This window comes from Gossypium hirsutum, chromosome D05 (genome assembly GCF_007990345.1).
Source record: "Gossypium hirsutum isolate 1008001.06 chromosome D05, Gossypium_hirsutum_v2.1, whole genome shotgun sequence".
In the NCBI taxonomy this organism is placed as follows: Eukaryota; Viridiplantae; Streptophyta; class Magnoliopsida; order Malvales; family Malvaceae; genus Gossypium; species Gossypium hirsutum.
Window position 1 is genome coordinate 54,578,057 of NC_053441.1, and position 11,242 is coordinate 54,589,298.

At 34.7% G+C, this 11,242-nt stretch overlaps 1 protein-coding gene across 17 annotated transcripts; it reads right to left on the reverse strand.

The window, feature by feature from the left end:
* Nucleotides 1-1,083: 1,083 nt before the first annotated feature.
* Nucleotides 1,084-10,374, reverse strand: LOC121202980 (protein FLX-like 1). 17 transcript variants are annotated; one of them, XR_005912984.1, is made up of 10 exons: nt 10,149-10,339; nt 9,127-9,786; nt 8,835-9,001; nt 8,252-8,337; nt 7,965-8,093; nt 2,864-2,931; nt 2,080-2,183; nt 1,922-1,952; nt 1,747-1,836; nt 1,084-1,615 (listed from the first exon to the last, which is right to left on the reverse strand). XR_005912984.1 is itself a non-coding variant. In XM_041092196.1 (5 exons), exons 2-5 carry the CDS (start codon nt 9,732-9,734, stop codon nt 8,001-8,003), a joined length of 945 nt encoding a protein of 314 aa, XP_040948130.1. In that variant the 5' UTR covers nt 9,735-9,777; nt 10,149-10,374; the 3' UTR covers nt 7,772-8,000. The 17 variants fall into 17 exon arrangements, 5 of the variants coding, with proteins under 5 accessions (XP_040948130.1, XP_040948129.1, XP_040948127.1 ...); XR_005912995.1 differs by having other exon boundaries at nt 7,965-8,087; nt 8,252-8,334; nt 9,127-9,777; nt 10,149-10,338; XR_005912994.1 differs by having other exon boundaries at nt 7,965-8,087; nt 8,252-8,334; nt 10,149-10,336.
* Nucleotides 10,375-11,242: the final 868 nt, after the last annotated feature.

Genomic DNA, 11,242 nt, shown 5'->3' on the forward strand with positions numbered 1-11,242 from the left:
GTTAATTATGTTTTTTATTGTAAAAAAGAACAGCATAAGGGGATTACAAAAAGACGTACATTTTAGGACCCATGAAAGCTCCTTTTATCAGCTAATAGATGTCCTTGGATCGAAATTGGAGGTTCTTAAAAAACGACTAGACTTAGAGAATCAAATACCGCAAGTCTTACAATATGATCAGCAGCCACATTTTGGGATCTAGGAACATGGTGAATGCGCACTTTCCATTCATGATTAAGGATACCACGAATCAAACGTGGCTCCACCATTCTGCTATTGACAGATCCACCGGCCAACAATGGTTCAACTTGAAATGCATTATCATATTCAACCTCAATCTATCACAATCCTCTCCCCCATGTAACACACAAACCCTCTAACATAGTTCTCGCTTCCACCTTAAAAGTATTATCCTTACTCATTCTCGTAGAAAAGCCACATACCCAGTTTGTATTTGCATCTCTGAAAACACCCTTAATTGTGACATGGTGATTAATTAATGATATCGCCCCATCAATGTTAAATTTGAACTATCCACTCTCTAGTGAGGAGTGAGGACCAGTGAGACATTGGCACCATAGGTTAATATATAAAGTGAAATTATATTGTAAGTTGAATATAATAAAAATATTATAATATCTAAATTCATAAGTTAATATATTTTATTATATTTAATAATTCAAATAAAAATATTATTTTACATTAATTAACAAATAATATTTAAAAATTGATTAAATATAGAACGCATAAAATCATATGCAATGTATATAACATTGTTTTTTTTTTCTTTCTATTTGGTAAGTAAGAATAGCAAACAGCAAATTGGTTAATGCCATAATCCTTTTTGATAAAAAAGATATGAATGCGAAAATCATATTGTATTAAATTTGATTAGAATTATGTAAATATTGGTTCAAATTGTGTTGTTATAAGTAAGCAATTATTTTATTGCAATGTTGTAGCACATTACAACACAGGATCATTTCACTACAAATGGTGTTGTCTTTAATTCTAGTTCCATGATACCACAAATTGCCCTTAATGTTAGCTACCTTTTGCAATGTTTTTTTCCAAATAGGCCCGTTTTGGATGGAAACTCAGATGTGGCAAACGTAAATACAGACTAGTATTCCGATACATATTCAAATATAGATATAAGAATATGATCCTCCGACTATATAAGAAGAGTTGAACAGTAAAACATGCTATGCTCATATTCAATACTCATCCATCCGGAGGCCACGTAATACAAACTAATACCAACATGGTTCAGTAGTAAGGTTTCATTATAACCGATGAACTAAAGAAAAACTTCGAAATTAACTGTTTGAGACAGTTCTCATACCTGCATGGTTCGTGATGACACCATATCAAGCCCGAGTACCCTTGATAGGATATAGCCCAAGAAAAATTCCACTGCACCAAGGGATGAACCAAAGAACGATTCCTTTCTTTCAAATCTACCTGCTTCAAACAGTTTATATACCAGCATGGTTTATGATGACGCCATATCAAGCTTGAGTGCTCTTGATAGTATATAGCTGGAGAAAATTTCCAATGCATGAGGGATGAACCAAGAATAACTTCTTTGAACCGCTTGAAAAAGGTTGCACACCTGCATAGCCGAAGAAAAATCGCGATGCATGAAGGGATGAAGCTAGCACAACTTTTTGCCCAGAATCCAGATGCAAGAAATACAGAAGCATTCTGCGCAATTTGCATTTTACACAGAAAACCAATAGTTACCTTCAGGTGGTGGCATTAACAGAGAGTCTTAACCAGTTCCAAGAAGTACTGGGTTAAGAATGCACCACAAAGTTCAGGAAGAAGCACAACCTGTGGTAATAACATGGTAAAGCACAAATCAGAACAAGGTATGAATGTGGGGGGAGGAAAGCAACATGACGACAAGAGAACTTACCTGCAGTTTTGAGTTTAGCAGTCTGGCCCGGCTGTGGGAAAGGGGATCATAGTATGCAATACAAAATGGGAATAAGAAGATATTGATTCACATGATGTCTAGAAAACATCTCAAACTATCTCCATTCATAATAGCTAGAGTAAATAAAAGCTTGAGACCTTAAGAAACCCCTCTTCCTTCAATGGATTCTGTCATACAGCTAAAACAAGCTGTTGCACACCATGGCAAAGTTATCATCCTCATCACCATCGCATATCATGAGCTTGAAAATTAAGAGAGCATTTTGTTTCAGTGATTTGGTGAAATTACTGAAACTAAAATATCATAAATCTTTTGGTATTTTCTTGTTTCCCCAAGACATAGTGCCAAACCTACACCTCTCACTAATGAAAAAAACTTTAGCTCCAGCAAAATCAAGGAAACCCTTATTTCTATTTTTATCCCTTTATCTTGCTGCAGCTCTACCTGAAATACCCTAGTTGTCTCTATCTACAAATACTGGAAGGCAAGGACATGCATATACATTCTGATATTCTAGGTATCTTAAGTTTTCCAACTTTTGTATATATTTCCTATGTTGCTGCAACTCTTCTTGAAATATCCTAGGTGTCATTTAATCTACAAATGCATAATGCAGCTGGAATTCATCATGTATCAAAAAATATTATTAGATAGTTTAACAGTAGTAAGGGTTTCATATATTTAACCATGGGTAGGTTTGCTTAAAAAACTATAATTATGAATTTAGTGGACCCAAAAATCTTCATCAAATAGAAGTCCAGACATCTAAAGTGATTATTACCGTAGGCTATTTGTCACGGAGAAAGCTACAAAAGTGACACTACCTACATTGCCTTACACAACCAGCCAACCTAGTCTTGCTAGAGGCTAACCGTTCCAGAAAAAATACATCAACAATGAATTTTGTGCTAGCTAACATACCTCAGGGAACTCCAACATCACTGGATAACTGCTGAAACAGAAAATTTGCAAGGTGCAAATTCATAAACCTGAAATGGAAATAACTAGAATAAGTTATTAGAAAATATGCAAGCATAAAAAGTTAAAAAAATGTAAGAATATGACATGCAAATATTAAGTTTGAAGAGGGGATAAGATTAAAAAGGAAGGGAGAAAGAGAGAAAGATAATAATCATCAAATTAGATAAGCACCACACTTTTATTTCCTTAAGCCAACAGATAAAATTTACAATGTTTGACTGATTACTACCAATGAAGACCAGAAAGCAGTCATGTAAGTTCTTGATAGCTGATAAAATAAAAACACTAAACAAGATTGCATATAACCAAGCATTACAAGGCACAAGAAGTTATAGAATATGAAAACATCGAATATCAGGCACAGATGCCAGAATAGCAGCAAGAGGCAAGGCAATTTGACTCACATGTTACAACTGACAGTTCCAGATCAGAAAAATTGATGGTACTACAACAAAAAAGACAGAGCAAAATGATAAATGCTCTTTAAGAAAAGAATGGCAAATGTTTAGCAAAATCAAACAACTTTCATGTCAAAGAAGTCAAAGCCCCAAATCCAGGAAGAGAACTAGCCTTAACATAAAAAATAAAAGACATTCCAATTTAACGTATAACTTTAGCTTTTCTACAATTATTAAAATATATAAGATGTCATACACTTCTAGCTAGTTGGATTTCTTCATAATGACCCATCTATATAATACCAGCCCTAAGGTGAAAATACAGCCGTTACTTTCCTACTGGATATTACTTACAGCTATTCCATTCTACAATATGCACACCAACCTAAATCATTGGTTCTTAACCACAAATCTCTTGAGCACCCCCTCCTCAAGTTGTCTCTCTAATTATGTTTCAAGCATTCTTTGCTCCTGAGACCAAATGATGATTGTCTAATAAAATTAACATTAACAAGCACAAACCAAGCCTGCTACATATTTACAAAATGAACTCAATTAACTGAAGCATCCTCCACTAATTAATAATAGTTATATAGTCAGAAAAAAATGTCGCAAAGTTGCAACACACACATAAGAAGTATTCTAAATAGCTACAGCAGAAAAAGTAATGAAATCATCGCCACAGCTCACACTGAGACATCATATTTTCTCAGTATGAACGTCAAAACATACAACAATTTAGGAATGTTACAAGGCATTACCTAATCATGGATTGCAACACCATAAAAATTTTTACTAACAAGAAAATTTGGCGAACTTAGAGTCTAAAGGAGCAAAAATAATGAAAATCTTTTAAAAATACAACCATCAATGTGAAAAAATGAAAGGAAGGTGATTTTCTCAGAAATTTACATCACTTACTTGACTGGAGAACTCATCCTGCACCATCATTGTTGACCATGTCTTGCCAATGCCGCATAACTCATGCAATAAATAAGCTTCTTCCAGCGCTTAGTCACTGTCTTTCCAAATTGAACAAGACATGGATGGTCCCTTAAAGAAGTTTAAGATTTTCTCTTGACCACACTTCCCCACAATAAAGCCATTAAGGAGGTATTTTCAAACCATGACATCCTCTATTCTCAATATTTTGATCCACTTTTTAACTTGTAACGTTTCAGCAACTTAACAGTTCCCACAATGACTAAGACAATTATTTAGAATAGGTAACATGAAAACGGACTCCCACTTCAGATGTGTAATCCATGACATCCTCTATTCTCAATATTTTGCTCCACTTTTTAACTTGTAACGTTTCAGCAACTTAACAGTTCCCACAATAACTAAGACAATTATTTAGAATAGGTAACATGAAAATGGACTCCCACTTCAGATGTGTAATCCATGACATCCTCTCAATATTTTGCTCCACTTTTTAACTTGTAACGTTTCAGCAACTTAACAGTTCCAACAACAACTAAGACAATTATTTAGAATAGGTTACATGAAAATGGACTCCCACTTCAGATGAGTAATCCATGGAAATTCATCTGATTGTAGTAGACTAATAGTAGAAGCAGTAGTATTAAGGGAGAAAAAGAGAGAGAGAGTGAAAGAGAGGAGGGAAGTAGACCAGAAGTTCACAGGCACACCAAAAGGAAATTCCTCCACTGGGCATGAGAATTGAGTGATAAAACTAAAATCTAGAGATCACACACCGACATAAAACAACTTAAATCTTCCCAAGACCACAGAGTCCAACACTTAAAACTAAGCATCAGCTAAGAGCGTATCAGATAAACAGCCAGGGCTGACCAGATTAAAATTCAAATGGCGATTTGAGAAACAAACAGACTAGTACTCACTGAAACAACTCAAAAGCTAGCCAAATGCTTCTCTTATATTCATTGCTCTAGGACCCAAACAGGCAATATAAATCATAAAGGAAAATGGGAAGAATACTAACTAGAAAAGAAGATTTGTTAGTGAGAGAACACTTATTAGACAAGTAGGCACTTCATTTCACCCATGGAAACGTGAGAAATTAAGGAGAAAAGAACCAATAATGATAGACTATAAAAAGAATAAAATACCAGCAATTTGCTTTTAAAGATAGAGAAGGGAAGCAACTGCAACACTAATGGTAGTAACAATGCTTCATGTAGGCAACCAAGGAAGTTAATCCAGATGAGATGTTAAATCAAGAGGAAAGGCATTGAGATTATGTACAGAATCAGTTCAAGGAACATGAGAAACCATAGGATGGAAAACACAGTAGCCACTGCTATAGAGATAAGTAAATTCTAAGAAATCCTGAAGCACATAGCCTTTCACTCATAAAATGGCCTACCATCTAAAAACTGACATATAGTCTATAGATTTCAAACTCCCAGATAGATTATAAGGTCAAAATACGAGCTGCATTACTTCATTACCTGCTTTATCGCCAAATCATACACTATTGGTGTTACTCAACCCTACAACTCTATATTTCCAGTCCTGTCCCATGTATTCCGTACAATTGACTAGGATGTTTCTCATATTTCTTAGACTTACAGAAGAAATGAAAACACAAAACTAAGACAATGTTATTTATCATAACAAGAGCAATTACTTTTTCTTTACACTTGAGCATAAGTTGAGCTTCATACAAATTCTGGAGAACAACATTCCTCACTTTTCATTATAGACATTAGCCAGGGAGGAAACATGGTATAGACTGTACAATCAAATAGTTGATATAACCAAACTACCAGATGATGAAAGAAGTCAGTGAGGCGTAACTGATACAAATACAAAAATGGAGGCCAGACGATGGCCGCCATGGTAAAGTATGATTCTACTCTCCTTGAAAAATCTCTGATAAAGGTGGCAGTGATCTCCAAAAAACAGTCACAAACCCTGATGAGTTGCATTAGTATCCTAGGTGGCAAACTTTGTAAAATCAATGCTAAAACAGGCCAACGCCAGGCGTGGGCTACCTGTTCTCACTGATAAATCTGTCCAATTAAAGCTGACTACATCACACCCTTTAGTTGTTTTTATAGGTAATCTCACATATAAATCTACATATGCCAACCTTAGGAAAGGCATATCATCTGCCAACACTAGAAGAACATATCTGATGTTGACATTGTTCACTATGTTGCTTTTCATTTTTCTTCAAGTACTCATGTTTGATGCATATCCAGACATGGTTATCGGATTACAACCTTCTAAGGATCCTCCAAATATATGGAAAAACTTTTGAAACATTGAACAAACCCATGTAAAATACATACCATTAGCAATCAATCAGTCCCGACTCCAAGTAACTCAGTTTTCTTGACCCGCACCCCATGCATCCCATGAAATTATAGATGAAATCAAATCAATTAGAAATCAGATGCATATTGGGAAGAAAAAATTTAGGTATAAGTCCAATGGCACAGTCTTGCAAAAGTTCTTAAGGCTAGTTTTTGGAACAAATGGACATAATTGCAGGAAAAAGTTGCTGGTGTATTCTTCTATTATCTTATACTCAGTTAAACTGAAAGGTTTGACAAAACTAAGCACCGAAATAGAGGGAAAAAGTTAAGTACTTCTACCTAAAAAAAACTACATAGAAAAATTATATGAATACCAGAAACATAATCCTACTCAAATTGGAATTCTAAGAGCAACACCAGACCATGTTTGGCAAACAAAGAATTTATTTAACTCCCCTTGGGTTAGAAAAACTTTAGAGAACCTAAATGAACTGAGTCAATGACACAGAACAAAGGAAAACGAAAAAACAGACTCAATATTATCTAGAAGTAGAATAGGGAAAGTCATTTGGTAAGCTTTAAATCTGTTTTTTCTGCATCAGGGCAGGCATCACCTTAAGTTTACAGTAAAATAGACTAAGCACCTAAAAGAAAAAAGGACTGATGATTACTCTTCATAACACAGTTTTATGGAAACTAAAAACCCTTTGCCTGTTTGCAGAGCTCATTATGGAACCTTTTAAGTAACTCTATCAGAACTTAATGGAGCAAAAATGCAAGAGCATAGCAAGGCTGCCAAACTAAAGGGTAAAACCAAGGTAAAGGCAACCCCCAAGTGAACCACAAAGAAGGTAAGCATAGATGTAAGAGTAAGCTTAAATGAAAGAGACCCTTGAGAAAACAAAACAAAGACAATCTAGAAAGGCTAGCTAAATTTGATCAATATCTTGCTAAATTGTGCCAGAGACATGACAGTAGGGGCTTTTCTCCAAATAAAGTACAATTGAACAGACCTATATTTCAAAAGATATGGAAGAGGAAGAAGCGACAACACATTGGTAGGCCCCAACCACGGGAATTTTAGTGATTCCTATTCTTCGAAACAACACATCTACCCTCAAAAAGGCACAGCAAAATCTGATCTTTCTCCCCAAATTGAATAGTGAACTTAAAATTCATAAAAATATCTACGAAGAGCAAAGTATCAAATTGCAATACTTATTATCATAAATGAACGGACAATATTCGCAGCAGATAATACCAAGCAGAAAACAGCATACTGCAATTTCAAGCTAATATAAATTGTCAACTTTTTTGGCTACAATTCCAGAATGCCTATCATGATATAATACTTCAAACCCATGCCTAGAGAACTAATAAGTTGCCCAGAAGTACCAGATGAATCATCTCAGCATGCTTTTAAAAATCACACTAGCGATGTCCTTGAGCTCTCTGCATGTCATATGCACTCCAGGTACCAGCACCAGGTCCATACTGAGAATAACCATCCACACCACCCTGAACCTCAAATACAAAGGAAAAGACAAAATAGCCAATAATTCTTTGTAAGACATTTATCCATATACATACAACTTGCAAATACAGCTCACATACAAGTCATATAAATTTAAATGCACACACATCAAAACAGTCAAGCACATGTATAAAACAGCATAACTTACAGGATTAATGCCATAGGTGACAGCATAAGTGTTTCCAGTATATCCAGCTTCAGGGTTTCCGTAATTTACATTATAACCAGGTGCTGCTAAAAATTTTGAAAAAAATAAAATATTGTTAATAGAACTTACATAAACAGAAAAATCAAGCTCCATAACAGTACATCAAGCCTCACAAGCTTAAGTATCATCATTCATCACTACTCAAATAATAAGACTCACCAGGTGAACTAATCAAAAACTAACTAGACCCTATGTTAAATAAGATGTCAAGGAGCTTCAGCCAGTAGAAATCAGCATTCAAAAGACTAAAACGCAGATTGAGTGACTAAATTAGCTCAAACTTCTGAAAACTAATTCATTCTACGCCCTTCAGCACATAATAGCCTCAAACCTGACTGAAAACCAACCCAACTTCTAATAAAAACTTAACTTGTAAAAAATGATCGTATCATAACAATAGAAACTGGAAAGAGCAGCATATAAAATTCAACAGCAACAGGAAGCAAATGCCATGGAGATAAAGTCCTTTACGCTGTTTAAAGAAAACTAACTGAAACAAATATCTCATTAAAGGTCTACATACCCGGATTACCACCACTAACTCCAGCAGCATGACTTCTCTTGCCTGCATTCGCAATCTCTGCACGAAGTTTTTCCAGCTCCCGAGCCATGGAAATCAGTTTTTTCTCCATCACTTGACCATGTTCATAGTTTTCTGCATATCCTTTCTTCTCATACTCGACGGCAGCTCTACATATCCAGAAAGACATATTATTCAAACATAAACATCCACTTCATTCATGCAACTATTTTTCAGTCTCACAGGGTGTCTCCTGTAAAAAGAGTACAGAAGAAAAAAAAAAGTAAAATGTCACCTTGCACGTTGCAGTTCCTGTTTCACATTTTCAATCTCTGCCTTCAACACAGGAGCCTGTTGCAATTCTCCAGTAAATCTAGCCAAATCTTGACTCATGACCTGTACCTGACCTGTAAGATCCTGCCTCACAGCACTAAGCTGCTTAATATCAGCATTAACCTTAACAAGTTCAGCTCGCATAGCCTCCACACCACGAAGATCAACCTCCAGTCTAACTGACTTCTCATACATCTCCTTCATCTGAACATCCTTCTCCATTCTCAAAGAATCTGCATAACGAGCCATACGATGTAACTCATGCTGAGCAGCCTCCAATTCCTGCTTTAATGCAACATGAGTAGCTGCCAGCCTCTGGTTATCTGCTAGGAGGCCTTGAATCTCTTGCAGTTGAGCTGCTAGACGTTCCTCAAAGATCGCAGGGTGGGGAGGGAGGCCTCCAGGACCCAACCCAAATTGGGTTTCTCGTAATTCATCAAGTAAAGCCGGGTGTGGTGGCATTGGTCCTAGCCCTCTAGCATATGGGGGTTCATGTACTGGAGGCAGTAATCCAGGATGAGGAGGCCCTTTCATTGGAAGAGGCGGTGGCCCACGATTTCTTCCAGACATAACTATATTGACTATCCTTCTTTAAAATCAATGTGAATGAGTTCTGAACAACCTAATATAATTTATATCAAATAATGAATAAAATTTGAGACTTAACAAACAAATTAACGAAACTAAAAAGCAGGCAAGTTTCCAAATGTTAAAAGTAAAATGCAACTATAGAACTTAAACCTAACGAACTGTTTCCTTACCTGGAAAATTGAAGAGAAAAATTCTACGTATATGAATTATAATTAAAAATTGCAGGTATAAAGCCTAAAGATAGCTATTTACCTAGTTGGAGACGAAGAAAAATTCAGCGAAAAGCAAGAAAATCACTTTCTTGGGTACCAAACAGTGGACATTTCATTTTATAAAAATTAATCTATCAAATAGATAACAAAAATAAAATCAAACAATATTATAACCACTAACCTTTCAATTTTCAGTAGTTCTCGACGTATTGATTTGAGAAAGAGAGGAGAAAAGTCTGTTGTAAAGGAATTAGATTTTATTTTCGCTGGAAACCCTAAGACGGGATTTAACAAAATCCAATTGATTAATTTAATTTAATTTAATTTATTACACGGAAAAGGAATGTTTGCTACAATTTTTTTTTGTTTGTTTTTTTTGACATATCATGATTGGTAAACTAGAGTGATAGACAAGTATAAAAAAAACCTTCAGCCTCAAATAAAAATTTTGTAATTTAATCACCATATATTTCGATTATTTTGATAGCTCCTAATAAAATGTAAATTAATATGGAAATTAAAAATTAATATAATAATAAATTTAACTATCAATTTTTATATATTATATTAATTTAGTCATAAATTTTTAAAAAATAGCCCTCAAACTTTACAAATGATTTCAAAGTTAATTTGTCGAACCTTTCCCACCATCATCCTCTCCCTTTAATATTTTTTTCTTGATCTTATGCTTTATTTTTTTTCTCTTTATTTCCATTATTTTTAATCCATTTTGTTTCTTCTTTCAAGTCAAATCTGAATATTTCTCGAGTCAAATAACAGTAATATAATATTGGTCAGCTGCCCCTATCATTGAATATTTGGGTAAAATAGGAAAAAAATATTGAATGAAAGAAAACGAAAATAAGATGATGATGGAAAGATTGTCCCCCTTCAAGAATAAAGTTTCAATAAAAACAACTTATGAAACTCTTTGAAGAATGATCTTCTACAAGATCCACAAATGGCTTTAACCAACCCCCTGAGGCCAAACCCTAATAAATTGGAGGGTGAAAAGTTCTCTCATGGCTTCAAAGAGGAAAACCAAGAAGAAAACCTACTTTTAAAATAATCAAAAGAGAAATCTCACAAATAGAAATAACTCATAGAGTTGAAATTTATTAATCAAGGTATGTGAATAATGAATAATGAAAGAGGCCTACTTAATTACATCAAAATAAAACTCTTAAATATAATAAACCTCTAATTGATTTAAATAATAAGTAGTTCTAGTGGAACTAAACTTTCTTGTTGACTAAGAAACATAAAACTACTAAA